We start from the raw sequence: 24416 nt of genomic DNA, 5'->3' as shown, positions 1-24416 counted from the left end.
AATACCCACAGTCAGTATCTTTGAATATTTTATTGTTAGTTTGTTGGTTTCCTTAGAAAATAGTCTTTAACATTTCTATGTAGGCAATATAAGTCCATCTTTCAGCATTCTAGTTGCTATATATGTTTTCACTTAGTTTTCCCATTGTTCAACATGGAGGCACGCTCTTGGTTGTGTATGGTGTTCCAAAGTGGAGACAACAGATCTCCGATCTAATCTTAGGCTAGGATGGAGGGATGGCCATCTGACTGGAGAGAGGAATTGAGTGTTTATCTGGTTATTACTGAGACTTTCAGCCCACTTTAGCCACTTTCAGGGTTGGTGTTGCCATTCCTGAGACTTTTGTGCTTTGTAGAAACAAATTACTTCATTGATGATCTTAGATCTGAGAAGGCCATTGTCACTCCCTCTTCTGCTTTCAAAGTTTTCAGAATTTTTAGCTTTTTCTCTAACTCTCATGCTTCTTGTAGGTATATAATGTATCAATAACGGAAAAAAAAATCTTTGAAATATAACTTCAATGGAATTTCAAGGAGGAACAGATATAAATATATGCATTTAATCAACCACCTTTACTTGAAACTTTGTAGAGGTTTTCAGTTTTATGTAATTAAAAGTTTTTCTGAAATAGGCCTAAAATTCTGCCATAGTGAAGTGTGTATGTATATGTGTGTGTGTGTGTGTGCCTATTTATGTCTTGCAGGTAGGAGGTGGGAAGGCTGGATGGAGTATATTTGAGAATATTTTTTAGAAATATGTAGTTTACATAAACACCTACTTGTAGTGTTGACCAGGTATATATCAGTTGGCTAAAATAAGTAGCTTCGGGCCGGCGCTGCGGCTCACTAGGCTAATCCTCCACCTGCGGCACTGGCACCCCGGGTTCTAGTCCCAGTTGGGGTGCCAGATTCTGTCCTGGTTGCTCCTCTTCCAGTCCAGCTGTCTGCTGTGGCCCAGGAGTGCAGTGGAGGATGGCCCAAGTGCTTGGGCCCTGCACCCGTGTGGGAGATCAGGAGAAGCACCTGGCTCCTGGCTTTGGATCGGCGCAGTGCTGCAGCTGTAGCAGCCATTTGGGGGGGTGAACCAACGGAAGGAAGACCTTTCTCTCTCTCTCACTCTCACTTTCTAACTCTGCCTGTCGAAAAATAAATAAATAAAATAAATAAATAAATAAAATAAGTAGCTTCTGTAAGTTCCCTCTAATTTTCAGATTCTGTTATTGTTATAACAACCTTACTTTATGAATTGGATCCTTTAACAAGTATGAGGTATACTTTATAGGGACTGTGAATTTTTTATTAATTAATATTATAACTTTTTGACGAAAGGGTATGCTTACTTGAGCTATTGTAACAATTGTGGAGTATGAGGCTGTGCATGTGTGTGTGTGTTGAACTAACAACTGAAATATATTTAACAGAGAAGGCTTCAATGACTCAGGCTTTCATGCATTGTTAGCATAAGGGAATTCTCCTGCCTTCCTCCTGATTGAAAGGAAAGCCTCCAAAATACAGAGCGGAACATATAATAATCAAACCTATGACTAGTTCTTGGAAGGCCACAATCCTGCTAGATAGGGAGGCAGAATTTAGCGTGACATAGTGAAAGGCCCTAAATAATAAAATGTATTTAATAGAGTTGTTCATGTGACTGTAAAGTTTAGTTAGAATTAAAGATAAAAGATAAGCTACTTCCAATTTACCTGTAATCTTGAGTCTTCACCTGGCTTCTCTTCAATCAAAAAAGCGAACTTGGCTGCTTAAACATCACTTTCATGACTTGATTATAAACTCTTCTGTTTCATCCAAAATCTGAAAAGAAAAAAAAAATGCATGGGTTCCATGAATAATTTGAATTTCCCACCCACACCTCAATACTTTTTTTTGCAAGAGAAGATTTCTTCTTTAATTTAATAAAACTATATTCAGGAAACTCTCTTCTTATTATAAGAATAGGCAAGGCCTCTATGATGGATTTGTTATTATATATTGTGTATTCTCTTTGGGGAAACAAAAAGGACATTTTTAGATTATGTTTAATATGGTTCTCCACAGATCTTTGCCATCTGTCGGCTCCCTAGTGGTTATTAAATAGTGATGGCATGACAGGTGAGAAATTACACTAATTGTGCAATAGAGAAAATGGAACAAACCCAATCTCTGTGTATTGATTCTTTTTAGAAAAAAATTGTACAAAACATGTTCATAATCAATTACTTCTCTAGGACATATCAAATGAATTTCAAGAGCTTTCTTAAAGAGTGCATGTTTTAAATTTTCTGCTTGCATTAAGGAAAAGCTTTGGTGTAAAGTAGTCCTGGGCCTTGAGACTTCACTGTTTCTCCTCTATTTTATTTTTTAACTGTGTTTTCTTTTTTAAAGTACTGCCTTTCAAAGCCTTAAATTTTAGTTTTGGAAACATTTAACATGTCTCTATTGCCTTCAGGATATCACATAAATTCCTTAGTTTGCCATTCAAGACCCTCTACCCCTTGACCCCAATTTATTTTCTTTGTTCTTCTGTCACTATTTTTCTACATAAACCTTTCTTTTGAGCCAAACTGGAATGTTTAGTGTCCCCTGCAGGCTGTTCAGTTTTCCCTTCTATCTCAGAAAGTTTCACCCTTCCTGTGCACAAATCTGCTGCTTGCCCTTATGTTAGATCAAACTTCATTCTCTTTCCTAAGCATCCTTGTGTGAGTGTGCAGGCTGTCCATGCTCTGCACTCCCACATCACAGCTAGGTTACTTGTAAAGCATTTAGCATCAACTGCTGGTTCACATTTCATCAAGATGTATTTTGTTTACCTCTGTATAGAATTCAAGTGTTTGAAGGTATAAATTTTATACTTGTTTCAAAGCATTTCTCTTTTCCAAAAAAGGTCATGAGACTTATAAGGGTTAAAGAAGTTGTACACTGTAGACAGCTTGGCTGTGGTGCCCAATACTCTAACTATTCATCTACATGGCTTCATGATGATTATCAATGACCCCATCATTCCAAATTCTAATGTTATTGACTTCTTAATAGGGTTTTGACCCTATTGATCATTCATTCCTCGAATATTTCATTTCTCTTGGCTTCTGTTATATCCTTATCTATTTGTTCTCATCTTTCATGCCATTTCTTCTTTAATTATATCCTAATAATTCCCATATTGATAGTCCTCATTTCTCTGAAATATTTTCATTTCTCTACAGTCCTCTTCATTGGCTAATACTTCTTGATCATAGAGGCATGACACATTACAGGATCACCACTAGTGATGATATTTGTCAAAATTACTTACTTCTTCATAAGCATTAACTTATAAGTGCTAGTGAATGATTTACTTTCATTAATTTGCCTTACCTCAATGTTACTATCATAAGGATGTCAGACTTACTCATTTGCATCTGAATAGTGCATGCTATCTGTGTGTGAAAAGGTGGAATTTGAATAAGTCCTAAGTGTTAGTGTTAAGCTCATAATTAATAGCCTATTTTATACTTGCTGAAAATATCCATGAACTGTGATTATTGATTCATCATTAATCATTATAGCAATTTTGAAACATTCTAGTCTGTAAACTGTGGCTTTATAGTTTGTGTTGCTTCTTTGATTTATTCCATGGATACATATTTAATGAGGAAGAGAGAGAAAATATGTATGTGCATGTACATCTTCATAGCATAGAAATGAGAATGAGACTATAGCTACAATTTCCAAGTCAAAGGCAAAGTGATTATCCAAATGACACGCGCAGTAATATTTATGTTAGCATGATGAATGAATGCAAATACCATGTTGCTATCTATTTTAATACTAAAGTAAGAATTCTTTTTCTTGGTCTTTGTAATTACAAACTGGTTTTTAAATTATTTGTATGGGTCTGAATAATATCTTTAAAATGTAGTTTAATGTGTCTTTTGTATAATAGCCATATATTCATTTTCCCTAAAATTTTGACACATTTTTAGATTATTTAATATATTTCACTATTAATTTACTAGTAAAATGCTTTTGTGAATATGATCTATAAAATTGTTTGGGAACTCTGCTTTATTTGGCCAATTACTTTGTTTGTGTGTATTTGGTTTTCTTACAAATCTGAGTATGCTCCTAGAAATGTGGCTCATATGAACATCATTCATCATCTGTCACAGCATAATAAAAGTTGAAAACCTATGCTCTAGGCTATTTAATATACTCCTGTGTGTTTAACTCTCTCCCATATATTGATAACTCTTGAATCTATACTGTCACCCTTCTCTGGCTGAAGACTCACTTATTTAGCAACCCACTGTCATCATTATGTGGATGTCCTATAGACTCTGAAAGTACAGTGTGTGTGAAACCAAACTCATTTTCTATCCTATTCTCCTACCAAGTTGCTCTTCTGCAGTGCTAGACATTTACACTGATTATATAGTCATTTACCCAATCTCTTAAATAAATAAAGAATAATGGTTAATGTCTTCTTCGTCTGTAGTCTACTCCTATTTATCTCCCATATATCCCTGGAGGTGTTATTCTCCTTTGTCACTTTCTTCACCCTAATATAGTTGCTCATCATTTTTTGTTGGAACCATTTCATAGTGCAGTTGTTCTCAAATATCAGTATAAGTCAAATTCATTAAAGCAAAATTATTTGGTTTCAATTCTAGGCATTCTGAATCAGCAAATCTACAGATAGTTTTTAGAAATTAAATTTTATCCAGGTGTTTTTCTGACAAAGCATATTTCTCCTTAACAAAGAACAAGATACTCTATATGAGATTGTAATGCTGTAACTTGCCATTACACATTGATTCAAATCCATAGAATATAAAGCACCAAGAATGAAATCAAATGTATACTTTGATCTTTGGGTGATAATGATATGCCAACATTGGTTCATCAGTGGTAACAAACATGCCATTCTCATGAAGGAATTAGATAGAGGAGGTTGTACTTGAGCCTTCCACCCAAATTTGCTGCTATCTGGAAGCAGTTCTAAAAAATAAAGTCTATCTCTTTAAAGTGTAGAATAAAAAGATTAGCACATTCAATATGGCTTATAACGTATCCAACTCCAAAATGTTTTTCTACTATATGAGTATAATACATCTCATATTCTTCTAACTGTTTATCTCACTACAGTAGAATGTCTATACAACATAGAATATAAGGAAGGAGAGAGAATTGTGACCTAAAGAAGAATTATGGATCCAGAATTCTACCAAAAGAAGTCAGTTCAAAGCAAGAGGAAGGGCACATATTTTCACATGGATTGAATAAATCTCATCTTAGTTGTGGCATTGAAGATGCTGACAACAATCAGTTGCTCTGTGAAGGCGATATTCCGACTTACCATTCCAGGTCATTCTTGGGAAATTTTACTTGGCCGTGAGATACCCTTGAGGAGATTTTCTTTTTATCACACAACCCCTCCACCAGCCAATTATGGTGGCCAGCACATGGTGACTATGATTCCTGGGGATGGCATTGGGCCAGAACTCATGCTGCATGTCAAATCTATATTCAAACACGCCTGTGTGCCTGTGGACTTTGAGGAAGTGTTAGTGACTTCTGCTTCTAGTGAAGAGGATGTTCACAATGCCATCATGGCTGTCCGTCGAAACCGTGTGGCTTTGAAGGGCAACATTGAAACAGATCACACTCTACCACCTTCTCATAAGTCCTACAACAATATGTTTCGCACTACCCTAGATCTCTATGCCAATGTCATCCATTTCAAGAATCTGCCAAGTGTGGAGACCCGGCACAAGGACATAGATATCTTAGTTGTTCGAGAAAACACAGAGGGTGAGTACAGCAACCTGGAGCATGAGAGTGTGAGAGGAGTAATAGAGAGCTTAAAGATCATTACTAAAGCAAAATCAATGCGCATTGCTGAATATGCCTTCCAGCTGGCCCAGAAGATGGGTCGCAAAAAAGTGACAGCTGTGCACAAGGCTAACATCATGAAACTGGGAGATGGTCTCTTCCTCCAATGCTGTACAGAGGTGGCATCCCACTATCCTCAGCTCACCTTAGAAAGCATGATTGTGGACAATACTACAATGCAATTGGTATCCCGTCCTCAACAGTTTGATGTCATGGTGATGCCTAATCTTTATGGCAACATTGTCAACAATGTATGCACAGGATTGGTGGGGGGAGCAGGCCTGGTACCTGGAGCCAACTATGGCCACTTATATGCAGTGTTTGAGACAGCTGCAAGGCAATCAGGCAGGCATTTAGTCAATAAGAATATTGCCAACCCTACTGCCATGCTGCTGACAAGTTGCACTATGCTGGACTACCTCAAACTCCACTCCTATGCCACTCACATTCGTACTGCAGTATTGGCATCACTAGACAACAAAAATGTTCACACCCCAGACATTGGAGGCCAGGGTACCACGTTGGACATCATTCACAGCATAATGGATCGCATCTGAAATGTAAATTAAATGGTCAATATATTGGAGGCTCACCTATCTTTCAAATGTTTTCCTGCGCCACTCCATTCTCACAACTCAGAAACATAGCCAGTTTGACTAATGTGAACTCTCTGATATATCATCTTCAACCCTAATTCAGAAGAGCAGAGGGGGAATTAAGACTGCTTTTTTACCATTAAATTAAAATGCTACAAACATTTCTTGTCTAAATTAGTCAAACCTATCACCATGTAAATGAATTGAAGACATTCTTTTCTATTTTAATCTGTAGTTCTCACTTCTCTATGATAAGATATGCTGTATAAATCAGAGTTGTTTGTGGAGTCCTTGGGGTTTTCCTAGAACCTGGCATAATAGTTTTCTTCTTACCGAGATCATTGAAATTCAGCAAACTAGTCTACAGAGAAATAAGCTTTTTCTCTAGAGGTTGTTAATGAGTTAATTAGTGCAATAAACCTTGCAAAAATTACTTTGCAGCTTTAATAATAAATAAGGTAATATAAAGTTGAGTTATCATGGAATGCTTCCACTCCTACTAGATATCCCATCTTTTCCCTTGATCTCGGTTATGACTTTTGGTGTTAGGAATTTTCTGTGATATTCTTTGTAACAAGTAGACATTCCTGGGTGCTGTTCTAGAAGGGGATTCTTGAACTTCTTCCAGTTGGGCTCAAGAGTGTAGAAGTCAAATCCCCAGGTTACATGCACTGGGCCCACAATTATTTGCTATGCAAATAGAACCAGGGATTGTAAAACATCATACTTATTGTTTCACATTCCTTAATACATTTACTTTCAATTTTTTTTTTTTGCTTTAAGACAGAGTGTTATGTAAGAGAACAAAAAAATCACTGACCTGTTAAAGTAATTGCTCCTGTTGCATTCTCATATGTTGTATTTACAACGTTTTTAAGATCATAATTGGGAGACATGCAAACAAAAATAATTTTGCTAGTGCTTAGAAATTGTTATTACTCAAGGAGAAAATTAAAAACACAAAGATGATAAAATATTACAGTAGTTTTGTGAATAGAAATGGTTTGCAGATAGAGTGAACTAGAAAAATAATGACTTCTGTGTTTTTGAAAACATTTATCTTAAACCATGAAAAATTCCCTTTGGTTTCCAAAAGGCTTTAACTTAAACACATTACCTTGATCTCACCTATCCTAATCATATGTAAATTCAGGGCTAGGGTTTGGAAAACCGAAGAATTTAGTTTGAGGTGAATGTGATCACCTTTACTTATCTAGAAATATTTACTGAAGAATAAGGCAAGCAGGGAAGAATCAATTATAAAATTATTGGATTTCAGACATGTCTCTGACCAGGGCTGCCACTAGTCCATATGGTGCCCGTGTCTGCATTGATTTAAACTTCAACTAGAGATGCAGTTTGACAAAGCATAGATATTCATCTGAAATCTACCACCTGCCATCTAACCTCTCCACCTTAACCCACACTACCTACTCTGTAGTCTCAATGTTTTTGCATTACTGGAGGAGTTTGTTCATGTTGCAACCAGCCTAACTGCAAACAGTGACTTAACTGTCAGTTTTCATTTAGCAGTAGAAACTTATTGTGCATTTGACCTAAAGTTTTCTTCTCTGTAAAAGTTGGTAATCTCCAGAATCCTCCCTGTAGTTCTTGGACCAGATTATTGTGATGACACCTACTCCGCTGTGGTGGAAATTTTCACCTCAGGAATAGATTTTTCTTTTTAGCTGTGAGTGTCCCAAAGCAAATATGAAACAGTTTTCTTCCTTGTCTTCTGTTACTCCTTGCACAATCATTTTTTAGTCAAAACGTGAATGTCAGAGTTGATATTGCCTAACTTTTCTTACCTGTAAAGTGAAATAATTGTACCTACCTCACAGAGTTGTTGGGAAGGTTCAAAGAGAAAATATACATAAAGGCTATATAGCTTTGTTCCTTTAGCAAGATAAATGCCTGGTGCATTTTAGAAATTATTGCATTGATTATTATCAATCATATATCATTCTAGAAGATAAGTCTTAGGATAAATGCATGTTATTTATCAAGAATTAGTGGTTTATAATCAACTTTCAACTAGAAAAACAAATTGCAACTGCTTATTTATTCTGTCTTTTCTGTTTCTTGAGTTCAGAGACTTTTCTTCTTCATTGACACCTCCTTTCTTATTAACCTTTTTCATCATTTGTAACTTTGGATTTCACTTACTAAAAATATAGCCTCCAATTTGTGACCTGATGCAGTTTAGATCTCTTTAATGTATTTTCTGTAATCACCCAGTGAGATCTTTCTGGAGGGTAATTGGATCATGTCATTTACCTACTTAAAACCTCTCATCCTATGGATTCCTTTTGTCCTTAAGAGAAAGTCAACTGACTATGTACAATACTATGCAGTGGATTCCATAGCAATAGCAATAGTAACCATCCATCCCTACAGCATCAGAACCCAGGACAAGGATGGGGGAAGGAAGGATGAAAGAAGGGATGGGGGGAAGGAATGGCTTATATTTATAATTGCAAGTGAGACTCAAAGAGCTAATCTGTGGCAAAATGATCCTTTCTGGCTTCAGTCTTGGAACCTTTCTTTACTCCTCTCTAAATAACAGTAAAATCTTTTAGGCAAAAAATAGAATAAAAAATTTGGCAGGCTACTTCTGCTACCAGATATTTCTGTTGTGCATTCATTGGATAATTTCATTTTAGGCTGTATCAATATATCAATTTACACTGCTTTGCTTACACTCCTGCTATTAAAAAGACCCACAACAACAAGTTGACTAATATTTCTTTAATTAACTACTTCTTTTTAAGTATTTATTTTGGTTAATGGTCTTACAAATCATTCAGTCACTCAAGTTCCATAGCTGGGATTAATGCCAGTATGCCACATAAATTGCTTAACCTCTCTGAAGTCACATTTGCTCTTCTATGAAATAAAGATAAATATCTACTTTTTGGTGATTATTTAAAAATTAAATCATCGCTTTGGTTGTGTATAACAACCACCCTAAAACTTAGTGACTTAGAAAAACAAATGATTATCTTTCATGATTCGTAGGTTAACTGGATGGTTCTTATAAGAGGGAGTGCTGGGATGACTGGAAGTTCCAAAAATGATCTCATGCATGTGACTGCCATGTTGGTTTCAGTCAGAAGGCCTTATTTTTCTCCATATGGCTTTCTGATATGGCTGTTTTGCCTTGTCAAGCATGGGTTCCAAGGAGTATTCTATAAAGCAAATCCTAAAGTGCTCTCTTTCTCTCTGTATGTAATTGAAGCTTCTTTTTATTATTTAAGTTGAAAATTGTTTCAAAATCTTTCAAATAATACAGAAAAGTATAAATAAGTGTTCCATGACTATGTATAGATTAAGCATAGCACTTTAAACCATATCTGCTTCCTATGTTAACATTATACACACACATACTATTTTTTTAAAGATTTATTTTTTTATTTTGAAAGAGTTTTACAGAGAAAGAAGGAAAGGCAGAGAGAGAGAGAGAAAGAGAGAGAGAGAGAGGTCTTCCATCCACTTGGTTCATTCCCCAATTGGCAGCAACAGCCAGAGCTGCATTGATCTGAAGCCACATTCCAGGAGCTTCTTCCAGGTCTTCCATGCAGGTGCAGGAGCCCAAGGACTTGAGCCATCTTCTACTGCTTTCCCAGGCCATAGCAGAGAGCTGGATTGGAAGTAGAGCAATCGGGAGTTGAACCAGTGCCCATATGGGATGCCGGCACTGCAGGCAGTGGCTTTACCCACTATGTCATAGCGTGAGCCCTACCCATACTACTTTTAAAGCAGGGTTTTACTTAAATATTTGAAAGTCAGAATTACACAGCGAGGATGGGATAGACATTTGAATAAGAGATCTTCCATTAGCTGGTTCACTTTTTCCAAATGGTTGCAACAGCTGAGGTTAGGCCAGGCCAAAGGCAGGAGCTAAGAACTCAATCAAGGTCTCCCACATGGTTGATAGTGTCCCAAGAATTTGGGCCATTTTCCATTGCTTCCCTAGATACTTTAGCAGGAAGAAAGCTGTATTGGAAGCAGAAAAGCCTGGATTCCAACTGGCACTCTGATATTGTATGAGAGCATTACAAGCAGTGGTTTAACCCACTGTGCCACAAAGGCAGCAATAGAGGGAAATATTAACATCACATAATGTGGAATCCATGACAAAGTTCATAAAATGAGGAATGAAGAACATATTATTATGTGAGGGGTATGATTCACAGAGAAAGCACTTCTAAATATCTGTATACCACATAATATGACATCCACACATCTAAAAAAATATGTACAATATATGTATATTCAACAGATAAGAGAAAATATTTGATTTTTTTATCTCTTGTATTTCACATAACATAATGGAGTTTCATTTCCACCCATTTTGTTGCAACTGTCACCTTTTCATTGTTCATGGATGAATAATATTCCATGATGTATATATATATCATTTTTTATCCACTCCTCCATTGATGGAGATTTAGGTTGATTCCCTATCTTTGCTACTGTTAATAGTGTTGCAGTAAACATGGAAATACAGATATCTCTTTCATTTCCTGACTTAATTTCTTTATTGTATTCTCATAAGTGTGATAGTTGGGCCATATGGTAGATCTATTTTTACTCTTTCAAATAATCTCCATATGGTTTTCCATAATGGCTATACTAATTTGTATTCCTGTCAACAGTGTATTCAGGTTCTTTCTTCTCTGCAACCTTACCAGCATTACTTACTTTTTGACTTTTTTGATAATAGCCATTATAACTGGAGTGAGATGATGCCTCATTGTGGTTTTAATTTGCATTTCCATAATGGCTAGTGATACTGAGCATTTTTATATAATTGTTGGCCATTTGTAGTTTTCTTTTGAAAACAGTCTATTCAAATCATTTGCCCATTTCTTAACTGGATTGTTAATGTTGTTGATTTTTTAAACTCCTATGTCATCTGGTTATGAATTTTTTTTTTTTTGGACAGGCAGAGTGGACAGTAGAGGGAGACAGAGAGAAAGGTCTTCCTTTGCCGTTGGTTCACCCTCCAATGGCCGCCGCGGTAGGCACGCTGCGGCCGGTGCACCGCGCTGTTCCAATGGCAGGAGCCAGGTGCTTCTCCTGGTCTCCCATGGGGTACAGGGCCCAAGAACTTGGGCCATCCTCCACTGCACTCCCTAGCCACAGCAGAGAGCTGGCCTGGAAGAGGGACAACCGGGACAGGATCGGTGCCCCGACCGGGACTAGAACCCGGTGTGCCGGCGCCGCAAGGCGGAGGATTAGCCTACTGAGCCACGGCGCCGGCTGGTTATGAATTTTTTATCAGATACATAGTTTGCAATGTTTCCTACAATTCTACCAATTGAATCTTCACTTTGTTGATTGTTTTATTTGCCATGAAAAAGCTTCTTGATTGATGAAATCCCATTTGTTTACTTTTGCTTTTGTTTCCTGTGCTTTGTACGTGTGTGTGTGTGTGTGTGTGAGGGGTGTTTTCAAAATTTTTGCCTATGTGGATTTCTTGCAGTTTTTCCCCCTGTGATTTCCTGTGGAACTTTCATAATTCCAGATCTTGCATTTTGATTTTGATCCATTTTGAGTTGATTTTTTTGCAAGCTGTGGGTTGGTGTCTTGTTTAACACTTCTGCATGTGGAAATACAGATTTCAAAGCACCATTTACTAATAAGACTGTCCTTTCTTTGGAGAATGTTTTTAGCACCTTTGTGAAGTATACGTTTGTTGTAGGTGCATGGATTTATTTCTGGGCTTTATACTATATTCCATGGTCTATGTTTCTATTTTTATGCTAGGGCTATGTTGTTTTGGTTGTAATAGGCCTCTAGTATGTCTGTAGATCTGTTTTTAATTGTTCAAGATAGTTTTCGCTATTTGGGGTCTTTCCAAATGTAGTTTGGGATTTTTTTCTAAACCTGTCATTGAAATTTTAATGGGGATTGCATTAAATCTATAAATCACTTTGGGTAATATGGGCTTTATGATAATATTACTTCTTTCTATCCATACACATGGGAGATCTTTCCACTTCTTTGTGTCTTACTCAGTTTCTTTAATTAGTGTTTGGTAATGTTCATTCCAGATCTCTTAAAGCCCAGCTTTGGAAGCTGTTCAGTACCATTTATACCATAGTATTTTGGACAACATGAACAATAGAGCTGATCAAAGTTGAAGAATATGGGAAACTCCACTTCTTGATGACAGAGTGATGAGATTACACTTCAACAGAGCACATGGGATGACAAGCACTATTTTGTACATCTTTGGAAACATGATCTACTAGCAGGATAATGTGTTTAAAATTCTTACCACAATGACTGACATATAGGAATTTCTTTCTCCCTACAACTTAACTGACATGTTAACTTAATATAATCCATGTTGATGCCCTCTATTCCGATTCTTGTATTCTGTGTTTATGCCTTCTCAAAGACTAGTTTAAAAAGTTATCTAACCAGTAGCAAATTTGAACTTTTTCATTTCATATTTAATTGTATATTGATTATTCATAACTGACTTTAGTCCTAATTAATCATATGCTCTTTGAAGTTAGGAATTTTTTTTTAATTTATTTGACAGATAGACAGTGAGAGAGAGAAACAGAGAGAGAGAGGTCTTCTTTCCATTGGTTCACCCCCAAAATGGCCGCTACGGCTGGAGCTATGCCAATCCAAAGCCAGGAGCCAGGTGCTTCCTCCTGGTCTCCCGTGTGGGTGCAGGGGCCCAAGTACTTGGGCCATCCTCCACTGCATTCCCGGGCCACAGCAGAGAACTGGACTGGAAGAGAAGCAACCAAGACTAGAACCCAGCGCCCTTATGGGACGCTGGTGCCACAGGTGGAGGATTAACCAAATGAGCCACGGCGCCAGCCTGAAGGTAGGAAATATTTTAAACATTGTCCCCAATGTTCTATTACCCCGCACATAATGCTTTGACTAGTAGGTAAAATTTGGTGATTAGACACATAGAAAATAAGGTTGTAGAGAATGATAATTATATTTATTATGTTTGTTATTTACCATAGCTTGATCAACAGGCTTTGCATTTAATTAACTTATTTAATTTATATATGACCATTTGAGATGATTATCATTGTAGTCCACATTTTATAGAAGAGAATACTTTGAGACAGATATGTTAAGAAATTTGTCTGTGGTCCCTCATGTAACAGGAAGTGAGGGTAGGGGAGATCAAATTAAAACAGTAGGCTGTAGAATCCAGGTGTTTAAATGGTCATGGGCATATATTCATTTCAGATTTCTCATATATTTTATGTGATAGTAGATTAGGATTCAGCCATGGATGTGTTTCCTCATAAAAATAATCCTATAGGCACATAAACTTGAAGGACTGTTAAGAGAGCTTTTTTTTTTTTAATTTTTTAATTTTTAATTTTTTTTTTTTTTATTTTTGACAGGCAGAGTGGACAGTGAGAGAGAGACAGAGAGAAAGGTCTTCCTTTGCCGTTGGTTCACCCTCCAATGGCCGCCGCGGTAGGCGCGCTGCGGCCGGCGCACCGCCCTGATCCGATGGCAGGAGCCAGGTGCTTCTCCTGGTCTCCCATGGGGTGCAGGGCCCAAGGACTTGGGCCATCCTCCACTGCACTCCCCGGGCCACAGCAGAGAGCTGGCCTGGAAGAGGGGCAACCGGGACAGGATCGGTGCCCCGACCGGGACTAGAACCCGGTGTGCCGGCGCCGCAAGGCGGAGGATTAGCCTGTTGAGCCACGGCGCCAGCGAGAGCTTTGTTTTTTAGAGACAGTAGCCCAGGAAGGCTAAGTGAGTTGCCTCAATCTCATCATCAGTATTCAGCTGAGCCAGGCTAAGTAACCAAGTCTTTTTTTTTTTTTTTTTTTTGACAGGCAGAGTGGATAGTGAGAGAGAGAGACAGAGAGAAAGGTCTTCCTTTTTGCCATTGGTTCACCCTCCAATGGCCGCTGCGGCTGGCACATCGTGCTGATCCGAAGCCAGGAGCCAGGTGCTTCTCCTGGTCTCCCATGAGGTGCAGGGCCCAAGGACTTGGGCCATCCTCCACTGCGTTCCCGGGCCATAGCAGAGAGCTGGCCTGGAAGAGGGGCCACTGTGATTGAATCCGGCGCCCCAACCGGGACTAGAACCCAGTGTGCTGGCACCGCAAGGCGGAGGATTAGCCTGTTAAGCCACAGCGCCGGCCTGTAACCAAGTCTTATAACTACAGATGAACTAATCTTTTTATTATTCCAAATTTATCTCCTGATATATTGTATCAGAAAATTAATGAAACTTTTTTAAACACTGATACTGTGTCAGGTACTCTTTTAAATGGTTCACATGTATTAAGTAATTTAACTCTCACATTAGCCTATTATGTTGACAGAAACACTTAAGCATGTACAAGTTCATTGACTTGCTCTAGGTTAATGAGATAGTAAATGTGGAGCCAAGGCTAAAACCCAGCAATGGTACCAATGTCTAAGCACTACTACTAGAGCCTTTTCTTGAGACTTATGGTTACCTAAGTATCCAAGAATGAAAAAGGCAGAATACTCACATAAAAGAAACTATTTGGTGCCTGGACCTACCATCAAATATTGAAAATAGGTGACATTTCAAAGAATGGTAGATTAAGTATTCAAATTTAAAAAGAGATAAAATTTAGAACAAAGGTATTGTGCTTTTGAAACAAAAGAATTACCAAAATAAGAATACAGATTGGATATAAAGAAATAATGAGTTTTGTAAATAAGAGTACCAAGTTCAGGGTCATTACAGAGGCTGCAATAAAACTGACAATGTTACTAAAGGTTCAGTTGAGAATATGCATAATTTCTTCGGGTAGCTGATAACAGAGCTAGAAATTTGTTGAAGGGAGACATTTGGTCCTTGGAGTTTCCCTGACAACTTGCATAACATTGGAACCTGTTATGTAAAGTGTTCTTCATATCAGAATGAATTTGCTTATACTGATAGTGGAAGCTACAAATATTGCATTTGTGACTGCTCCAAGAAATGCCAGAAAAGGAGAAAGGAGACATATTTGAAATGGAAAAAAATGGCTCAACTTCACAATGCAATTTTAAAAAACGGGATGTCTTGTTACCAATTTTGCAAATGCTTAAAACTCAGCACAGCCTGAGTGAAAACAGTGTCTACTGATGAAAACTCTAGTCTGGGCTCTGATCTGCTGAAGCATCTGGTTTGTTACTATTAATGCCAAATCTCATTTATGCAAAGTGGATGTAAATTAATGAATGTTGTTACAAAAGAGAGAGAAAATATTGTATATGTCCAAATACAAGGATGATTTATTTTAACTTTTCCATTCTTCAGAATAAAGGAATTGCCTTAAATTCAAATCCTTATGAATGTTCTCATATTATTCATCATTCTCTTAGTTCTACTATTTTGAATAAGTTATTTAAAGAAAGACAAAAAAAGACATTTGTTATCCTGATTGAGTTTTTTAACAGAAAAATATCTAGAGATTAAATTTTTAAAAGAAATAAAGAAAACCCTCAACAATTGTCAATTATTGCTGGGAGTATGGTCTTACAATTGTAAACTTGAAATTTGCTATATATTTATCTACAATTTTTGTTTATCTGAGAAGCATAGAGGGGGTAGAAAGGAAGAGAGAGAAAACAAAATATATATAGAGAGAAAGAAAGTTATTTCTCATCTACTTGTTCTAGCCCAAAAGTTAGCAGTATGAAGATTGGGTTGGGGCCGGTGCTGTGGCGCAGTAGGTTAATCCTCTTCCTGCGGCATCCCATAGGGGCAGCAGTTCTAGTCCCAGCTGCTCCTCTTCTGATCCAGCTCTCTGCTATGGCCTTGGAAAGCAGTGGAAGATGGCTCAAGAGCTTGGGCCTCTGCTACTATGTGAGAGACCCAGAAGAAACTCCTGGCTCCTGGCTTCGGATTGGCTCAGCTCAGGCCACTGCCATTGATTGGAAAGTGAACCAGCAGATGGAAGACCTTTCTCTCTGTCTCTCCCTCTCACTGTTTGTAACTCTGCCTCTTAAATAAATAAATAAAATCTTAAAAAAAAAAAAAAAGATTGGGCTGCACCTGAAGCCTTGCAGATGTGAACACAATCTGGGCAGCTTGAGCCATCACCAGTGTCTTCTAGGATGTGTATTAGCAAGAAGCTGGAATTGGAAACAGGAGCTGGGACTCAAACCCTGGTATTCTGATGTGAAAGATGTGAAACTGGTAGGCTAAATGCACACCCTAAAGGTTTTTACTTAATTAGTTTGAGGATAATGGTTATTTCACTCTAGTTTACTTAATCACAGTGTTTACTTATATCACATCATCAAGATGTACAACCTTAAATATGTACAATTTAAAATCATCAATTACACCTCAATAAAACTGGCTAAAAATTCAAATACAAACACTAACAAATATTTTTAAACATCATTTTAAAGCACAGTTTGGTGTTTGGTCACATTGTAAAGGTCATAAATGTGTACATAATAAACAAATGGGGACATAAGAAGTCCTAATATTATGTAATTAGATTATGTGACTTTGTTTGAAGAAGCATCAGACACAGAGTCAAGAAGTGCTTTATCTCAATATGCTTAGATAGATAATGATTTACTTAGAAAATCTTAGAGGACTCAAAAAGTGGTTCTCATTAGGGAAGGCCTTGGTTAAAATTCATGGGAGAAGAGTAAATGAAATTATTTAATGAGCTCATAGTAAAGGAAAACATATTTCTAAATTATTCTATTATTTTAGAAGCTATTAAATAATGTATATAATATAACTATGAGTAATTCAAAAATCAAATATTATACAAGGATAGCTATCTATTTAAATTCTTCAAAGTTTCTTAACTTTTCCCAGAATAGTTTTTTCTTTAGGTTTTGTCACTGATAAAAAGGAAATCATTTTACCTAGGGTTGAGATTGATTCCTATATAATCATTTATATTATCTCCTAAATGTGGGGAAAGGAAAGAAAGGAAATATTGAAGTTGTTTGGTAGACATCTGTAATAACAAAAGAAGAAGTTGAGATTTCTGGATATATAGTGTTGCAGAAAGAAATGCAAAGGAATTCAACTGAAGTCATAGTTAACTACTTAAGACTGAGGCTAGAGCACACCTAAGATACTTAACCTTTGGTAAGTTTGGCCTTTCAAATTTATAAAAGATGTAATGTCCATGAAAAGGAGTATAGAGTCAAAAAATCAGCTTCATGTCAAGCTTCAGAAAAATGATGTTGGAAGACCCGATTTATAAGTAACTTGTTTTCTCCAAGGAAAGAACTATCTGTAGGACTGATCATTTTCAAGGTGTTCAAGTTGTGATGAAATTGTGATTTTTGATTCCAAATTTAAAATCATCCAATTTTTCTTTTATTCAGTCATTTGTTCCTTAATAATGTCTGTCTTCCATTCAGCTTTATACTTGCTTTGAGCTGTGAACTGCACAAGTGATGAATATACAGTTTTAAGAGTTAGTGTGCTTTCTCTCAAGCAGCTCAAAGGGATGAGAGAGTCAACAATAATCAGGCAATTACAATACAGTGCCATAAGTCTTTTAACAGAGGTGTAAGCCAGGTACTGTAGTAGAGGGCAGAGAAAATCATAGAAACCTGCCCAGAGTAAATAATACTTCAAGAGTGCCTTGATAAATATTTAAAGAAGGGGGAGGTGAGAATAGGGAATAGGGGAGATGGGAAGGAAGGAAGAAAGGAGAGAGGGGATGGAGGGAGGGAGAGACAGAGAGTGAGAGGATGACTGTATGAGTGCACCCTTGGCACTGAAGGCTGGGTGAGCGGCCATCATCCTCTCATTACCTGATATTTGGAGTTCTTACTTTTTTCTCATCATTTCTTATCTTACACCCTGTAATTACTGCTGAACTCATTTTACTCACAACAGTTTGTGATGATGATGCTTTGTTATCTGTAGGTTTTATTTTTAAGATTGAAGATGAGTATTTGATTTCTCTCTGCGGTTTCTATTTTTCAATGATGAACTCTTTACATTGATTAATTAACCTTATTAGAAACCCCATTATAGTTGTCTCTAGTTCTTGTGATTAGGAAGATTCATTATTTTCCTTTAGCCACTTCTCTGCACAATTGCTACTTCTTCAAAACCTTTCTATTCTTTTCATGTTTCTGTTTAAATGACAGTTCTCTGTGAGCATGTTTTATCATCCTGTTCTTCCCAGCACATTTCTAACTTCCTTCATCTCCTCTCAGGTTCTTCCTTGGTGGTGAAATAGATATCTTCCCTTTCTGGGTGCTTGCCACCAGAGTGAACTCCCTGCTCTGAATCTGTTAGATCTCCCACTCTCTCTTTAAGTGTCCTTGGCGTTTTATTTGAAATCTTATCCATCACTCTCTTCAGTCATCCCATTCTCTCTGATAGTATAAGCTCCTGTTGGTTGCCCTGAGAAGCCACTGAAAAGCCAATTTCTGCCCAGGGTAAATGGTACCAGTTCTGTAGTGGTAACAGGATGCATGCCATATGAACAAAGAGGTCCCACAGAGAAATGGCCAAAGCATTCACTACATTCTTCATGTCAAGTAAGGCAATATTTACTTGAATAAACAATGCCAACAGCAGAAACATTTCTATTGAAAATGACTCTGTTACTCCTCCACCTGATAATTCACTCTTCCTTTTCCAAGAAGTCATCTTTTTTTTGAAAAGGATTGTCAAACTCTCCATTTTCTGAACCAAGAAGACTATTTTGTATCTGTTTAGAGGACTTCATTGCAGCCTGCTGAAGTAGCAGTACTTACCCATGGTTATGCTTATAGTTTTCACCCAGATTGGCAGATGCTTTTTACAATCAAAGGCAGGAATTCATTGGAAAGAGCTTAAAATGCACAGGAGGAAGAAAGTACTTCTCTCCTAGGATCCCCACTGAGCTGATAATAGTTTATGGGAAGTCATCTATTTAAACAGAAATAAACACGCCTTGGGATGCCAGTAGACTATTTTAAGCTTTATTAAGCTATTTTCAGCTTTATTAAGAAATCTGTGTTTAATTTTTCTAGCATCTTCAGTCCTGTTTGCTTAGTTTTGTCTGTGTGTGGACCAATTAGAACACTTGATAAGAATGCAGACATTGCATTCCACTCCTTGCAGAAACAGCACATTTTGGAAAATTTCCAAGTGCCTAGTCAGAAACTTGTACTCAACTGGCTTTTCTTGGGAAAAAATATTCCTGATCATATGTTTCCTGTGCCCTATATTGGGCAAATTTCACTGTTAGACATCTTTCTTTCTAAAATTCCTTGGAACTATGGAAATTGATAATCTATAAGTTATATACTGTTTTATGGCAGGATTTGAGATTTGTGCATGTACATGTGTAAAGAGTCACATTATACATTTTGAACTTTGTGGACCATATAGTCTCTGTTACAACAACTTAGCTCTATTGTTGCTGTGGATTCATTCTGAGAGGAGGAGTACGGTGTGGGCAAGAGGCATGGAGTCAGGACACAGACACCAGGAGTCAGGTGAAAGCCGGCTATAGGTGAGCAGCTCGCAGACTTGTTTATTTCAGTTGATACAGCAGCTTATATAGCTGAGGCAGCCAATCCAATCAAGGGGTGGTTTATGCCCTAACCAATCACAGTCTGGTTGCCAGGCAGGCTCCTTTGCCAGGTGGGTTCCGAAGCCATTCCTGAGTAATTTATGCTTGCTTGCCAGTGGCCATCTTGACATGGCCTTCTCATTCCACCACATTTCCCCCTTTTTGTTTATTTTTGAATGGGAGACATGATCCTTGGCCATACCATTGTTGACCCCATTTCCATGTGGTCTCCTAATGCAGCTGTGCCTGTCTTAGGTTGTCCTCCAGGGGATTCTTACCTGTCATTGACTAACCAGCCCTCAAAACGGGAGACCACAGGATTGCTTGCTCAAATAGAGGTAGGAATGAGGAACAATGGTAATCAGGAATGGCATGACTGCACACAGGCTGTTGGCTGTTCAAATGGCTGACCAGAGCTAAGTGGAATATAAAGCAGTAACGGATGTGGCTATGGGCAATTGCTCAGGGCAGGATGATAGGGCAGCAGCTTGACAATGGGTAGCAGGTGAGTCCACTAACAAGGTGGTCTCTTAGTCTTGTTCAGCTGGTTCTGGTTGACTGTCATTTGCAGGCTTGATGTTTTTGGCTGATACTCAAATAGGCTGTTCCACATTCTCTGGAAAGACACAAGCATATCCTCGGCCCTTTTTATAGACGTTGTATTACAGGTCCTGAATTCTGTATCCACTTGGACATTAATGGTAAACATGCAGGTGGGATGGGATCTAGCAGCTGCCCTGAGAGCCTGAGGTGCCCAGGGACTGCCACAAACGTGGGGACCCTCACTGGGTGTGGATGGAATGACCTCACATGCTTTATCATCTCGAAGTCATTTAAGTTAATCCCATGGGTATTTGGGGAGTGGCAGACTAGGCATCACTGTGTTGTCTTCTATCATGTCATTTTCACTGTCAGAGCTCTCCCCAAGTCATCAACTGTTGTCTGTAAGGCAGAGGCCTGGAGTGACAGGCTCTTATCACTAACAGATTCATTATGTTTGGTAATCTGTGTGGGCTTCTGAGAGGGGGGTATGTTTCCCATATTTGAGTGCTTAAGAGCAGTGCACCATGCCAACTCTAGCCAAAGGAAAGGCACCCACAGCATTGCTGCCATACCAAAACAAATTCCTAGAACCTCAGCAGCTGATGGCATTATGCAGGGGCTTCCCTACATTGGACAGACGGTGGTGTATCAGATCATAGTATGTCCTGTGCTTAGTAGAGGACTTCCTTGATTCATTAGCTCCAGGCTGCATGCCCACACTGTGTCTCCAGAGCATTCCCTCTCTCAAGTGAGGGAAGACGACTTGGTTCCAAATTCTAGGATGATCAGTCCCTTATGTGAATTCGCCAGGCGAACCAAAAGTAAAAGGAGGAGCTGAGAAGCAGCATTATGATTCTGGGCAGTGTGTGCCTAACCTGGGGTCACTTCGACCAAGGACAGTGACAAGGAAAGGGGCGTAGGAGGGGTTCTGTGCTCACCCTCACAGAATCAAACAGCACACAAAACACTGAGGGGCCTAATTGCCAAAATCATGGGGGGGACCTCGCCAAGTCCAACACGCTATCTCCCTCCTCAGTCATGTTGGGTGCCAGATGTTGCTGTGGATTCATTCTGAGAGGAGGAGCGTGGTGGGGGCAAGAGGCATGGAGTCATCACACAGACCCCGGGAGTTGGGTGAAAGCAGGCCAGAGGCAAGAAGCCCACAGACTCGTTTATTTCAGTTGGTGCAGCAGCTTATATAGCCGAGGTGGCCAATCCAGTCAAAGGGCGGTTTATGCCTAACCAATCACTGCTTGTTGCCAGGCAGGCTCCTTTGCCAGGTGGGTTCCAAAGCCATTCCTGAATAACTGATGCTCGCTTGCCCGTGGCCATCTTGGCATGGCCTTCTTATTCTACCATACTCTATCATTTCAAAATATGTGATATATAGACATATTGACTAGTAAGTGTGGCTATGGTCAAGTTAGACTTTATTTAAATTTCATATACCTTTTACATGTCATGCATTGCTGATTTTCTTTTGTTAAAGATGTACTTATTTTAGGTATTTGAAAGGAAGATTGACAGAGAGAGAGAGAGAGAGAGAGAGACAGAAAGAGAGATTGGTATTCCATCCAGTGGTTTATTCTTCAAATGGCTTCAACTGTCAGTACTTGGCCAAGCCGAATCCAGGAGCCAGGAGCACCATTCAGGTCCACCGATATGGATGGCAGAGGCCCAGATTCTTGAGTCATGTTCTGCTGCTTTCCCAGGCTCATTAGCTGGTGTCTGGATCTGAACAGAGCCACTGCATCTGGAATGAATATTCTGATAAGGGATGGAAGCTTCTCAAGTGGTAGCTTAGCTTTCTGGGCCACAATGCCAGCCCTTCACATTTGTTTTCTTTAAATTTTATCAACAGTTTAAAAACGTTAAGCATATTCTTTGCTCTCATGCCATACAAAAACAAACCTGTGGACTCTAATTTGTAGACTCATATTCAAGGCTAAGAGTAATCAGTAACGAGCGAGGCAGAGATCCTGACCTCTTGTGACTTTAATTTTCCTGGAGAAAAGCAGAAAAATTAGCATGTTAACACATAAATAATAAATATCATGCCAAGTACTAGGTACTAGGAAAAAAAGTGAAATAACAAAATGTAGCTATTATGACAGAGCAACGACTGTAAGAGAATGGAGGGTGTTTGTTAATGGCTTTTGCTGACTGTAAAATGCTTCTCTGTGGTGGCAGAAAGACCTCCAAATGATGCCAGGGGTATATCTTTACATCTGGTCCAAGTGAAGAAACAGCCACAGGAAGTCTTGAGTCAGAAATGTGCTTAGGGTGTGTGAAGATGTGGAAGACTGGAATGGCTGGAAAGGACGTTACCAAAGTGAAAAGGCAGAGCTGTGCAGTGAGAAAGGAAGGCAGGAGCAAGTCTGGTAAGACCTTAGAGTCCAAGAGAAGGGCTTTGGCTTTATTCATGTTTCAATACTAGGGTATGTATACATTCAAAGGTGGAGAGTAATGAAAAATTATGTACGCCTTTGGGCAAATCACTTAGGCAATTGTGTGGATGAGACAATATCAAGGGAGAATGAGAAATCAGGTCAGAAAATTAGTCCAGGGGCTTAGTGGCCTCTGTTAAGTCCAAACTAGAGGCTTTTTCATTTACTCTTTTCCTAACACTTTTATTGTATGTGAATCTGGTAGAGGCTTAAGAGAAGGAGAGAAATAATGAAGCAATGCAGCTCAAGTAGGTTTACTGAATGAGACTTTTTAAGTTGGTGTATACTTTATTACTTTCCCCAGAAACCTTTTATTTAAGGAATACAAACTTCAGGTATTTCATAAGTACAACTTTGGCAGCATAGTGATTCATCCAACCAATACCACCCTTCTCACCCATACTCTATCCCTCTTCCACCTCCCTCTCAAATTCCCAGTCTTATTTTTTTTTAAAAAAAGATTTATTTATTTATTTATTTATTTGAAAGTCAGAGTTAGAGAGTGAGAAGGAGATGCAGAAAGAGAGAGAGAGAATTTTCCATCTGCTAATTCATGCCCCAATTGGCTGTGACAGCTGGAGCTGAGCTGATCTGAAGACAGGAGCCAGGAGATTCTTCCAGGTCTTTCATGTGGGTGCAGGGTCCCAAAGACTTGGACCACCTTCTATTGCTTTCCCAGGCCACAGAAGAGAGCTGATTCAGAAATGGAGCAGCCAGGACTCGAACCAGTGCCCATATGGAATGCTGACATTGTAAGTGGCTTTACCTGCTGTTCCACAGCACCAGCATCCCCATTCTTATTTTTTTACCAACATCTATTTTCAATGAACTTTATACACATAAGATTAACTCTATACTAAATAAAGAGATCAATAAATAGTGTGAAAAAAAAAAACCTGTTCCTTAGCAGTCGAGACAAGGGCTATTCAAACTCATTGCATCTCAAACTGTCAATTTCACTTCCATAGATTACTTTTTTGTTGCTTTATTAGTTGTCACAGATCAGCAAGAACATAGGGTATTTGTCATTTGGGGACTGGCTTATTTCACTAAGTATGATGTTTTCCAGTTTTATCCATTTTGTTGCAAGTGACAGAATTTCATTTTTTACTGCTGTATAGTATTCCATGGTGTACATAACCCATAATTTCTTTATCTGTTCTTTAGTTGATAGACTTTTGGGTTGATTCCACATCTTAGCTATTGTGAATTGAGCTGCAATAAACATGGGGGTACAGATAACTCTTTCATATGCAGATTTAATTTCCCTTGAGTAAGTTCCCAGGCATCCTTTTCTAGTTCCAAGTCTCAGTGAGAATGCTTCTGACTTTTTCCCATTCAGTAGAATGCTGGCCATGTGTTTCTCTTAAATTGTCTTGATTTTGTTCAAGAATGTTCCTTCTATACCCTATTTGCTTAAAGTTTTCACCATGAAAGG

The 24416-nt window shown here is 38.4% G+C and overlaps 2 protein-coding genes across 3 annotated transcripts in view; both read left to right on the top strand.

Annotated features, from left to right (window-relative positions):
• The window catches only part of NELL1 (neural EGFL like 1), a 1044338-nt gene that overhangs the window by 719438 nt on the left and 300484 nt on the right, over window positions 1–24416 (top strand). The window lies entirely within an intron of this gene.
• On the top strand, window positions 5411–6424 carry LOC133764846 (isocitrate dehydrogenase [NAD] subunit gamma, mitochondrial-like). Its single transcript, XM_062198493.1, has one exon. It carries the CDS (start codon window positions 5438–5440, stop codon window positions 6422–6424), a length of 987 nt encoding a protein of 328 aa, XP_062054477.1. The 5' UTR covers window positions 5411–5437.

The sequence above is a fragment of the Lepus europaeus genome, chromosome 7 (assembly GCF_033115175.1).
Source record: "Lepus europaeus isolate LE1 chromosome 7, mLepTim1.pri, whole genome shotgun sequence".
Classification (NCBI taxonomy): domain Eukaryota; kingdom Metazoa; phylum Chordata; class Mammalia; order Lagomorpha; family Leporidae; genus Lepus; species Lepus europaeus.
The sequence above is the reverse complement of the archived record's forward strand: the minus strand, read 5'-3'. Positions and strand labels throughout refer to the sequence as shown.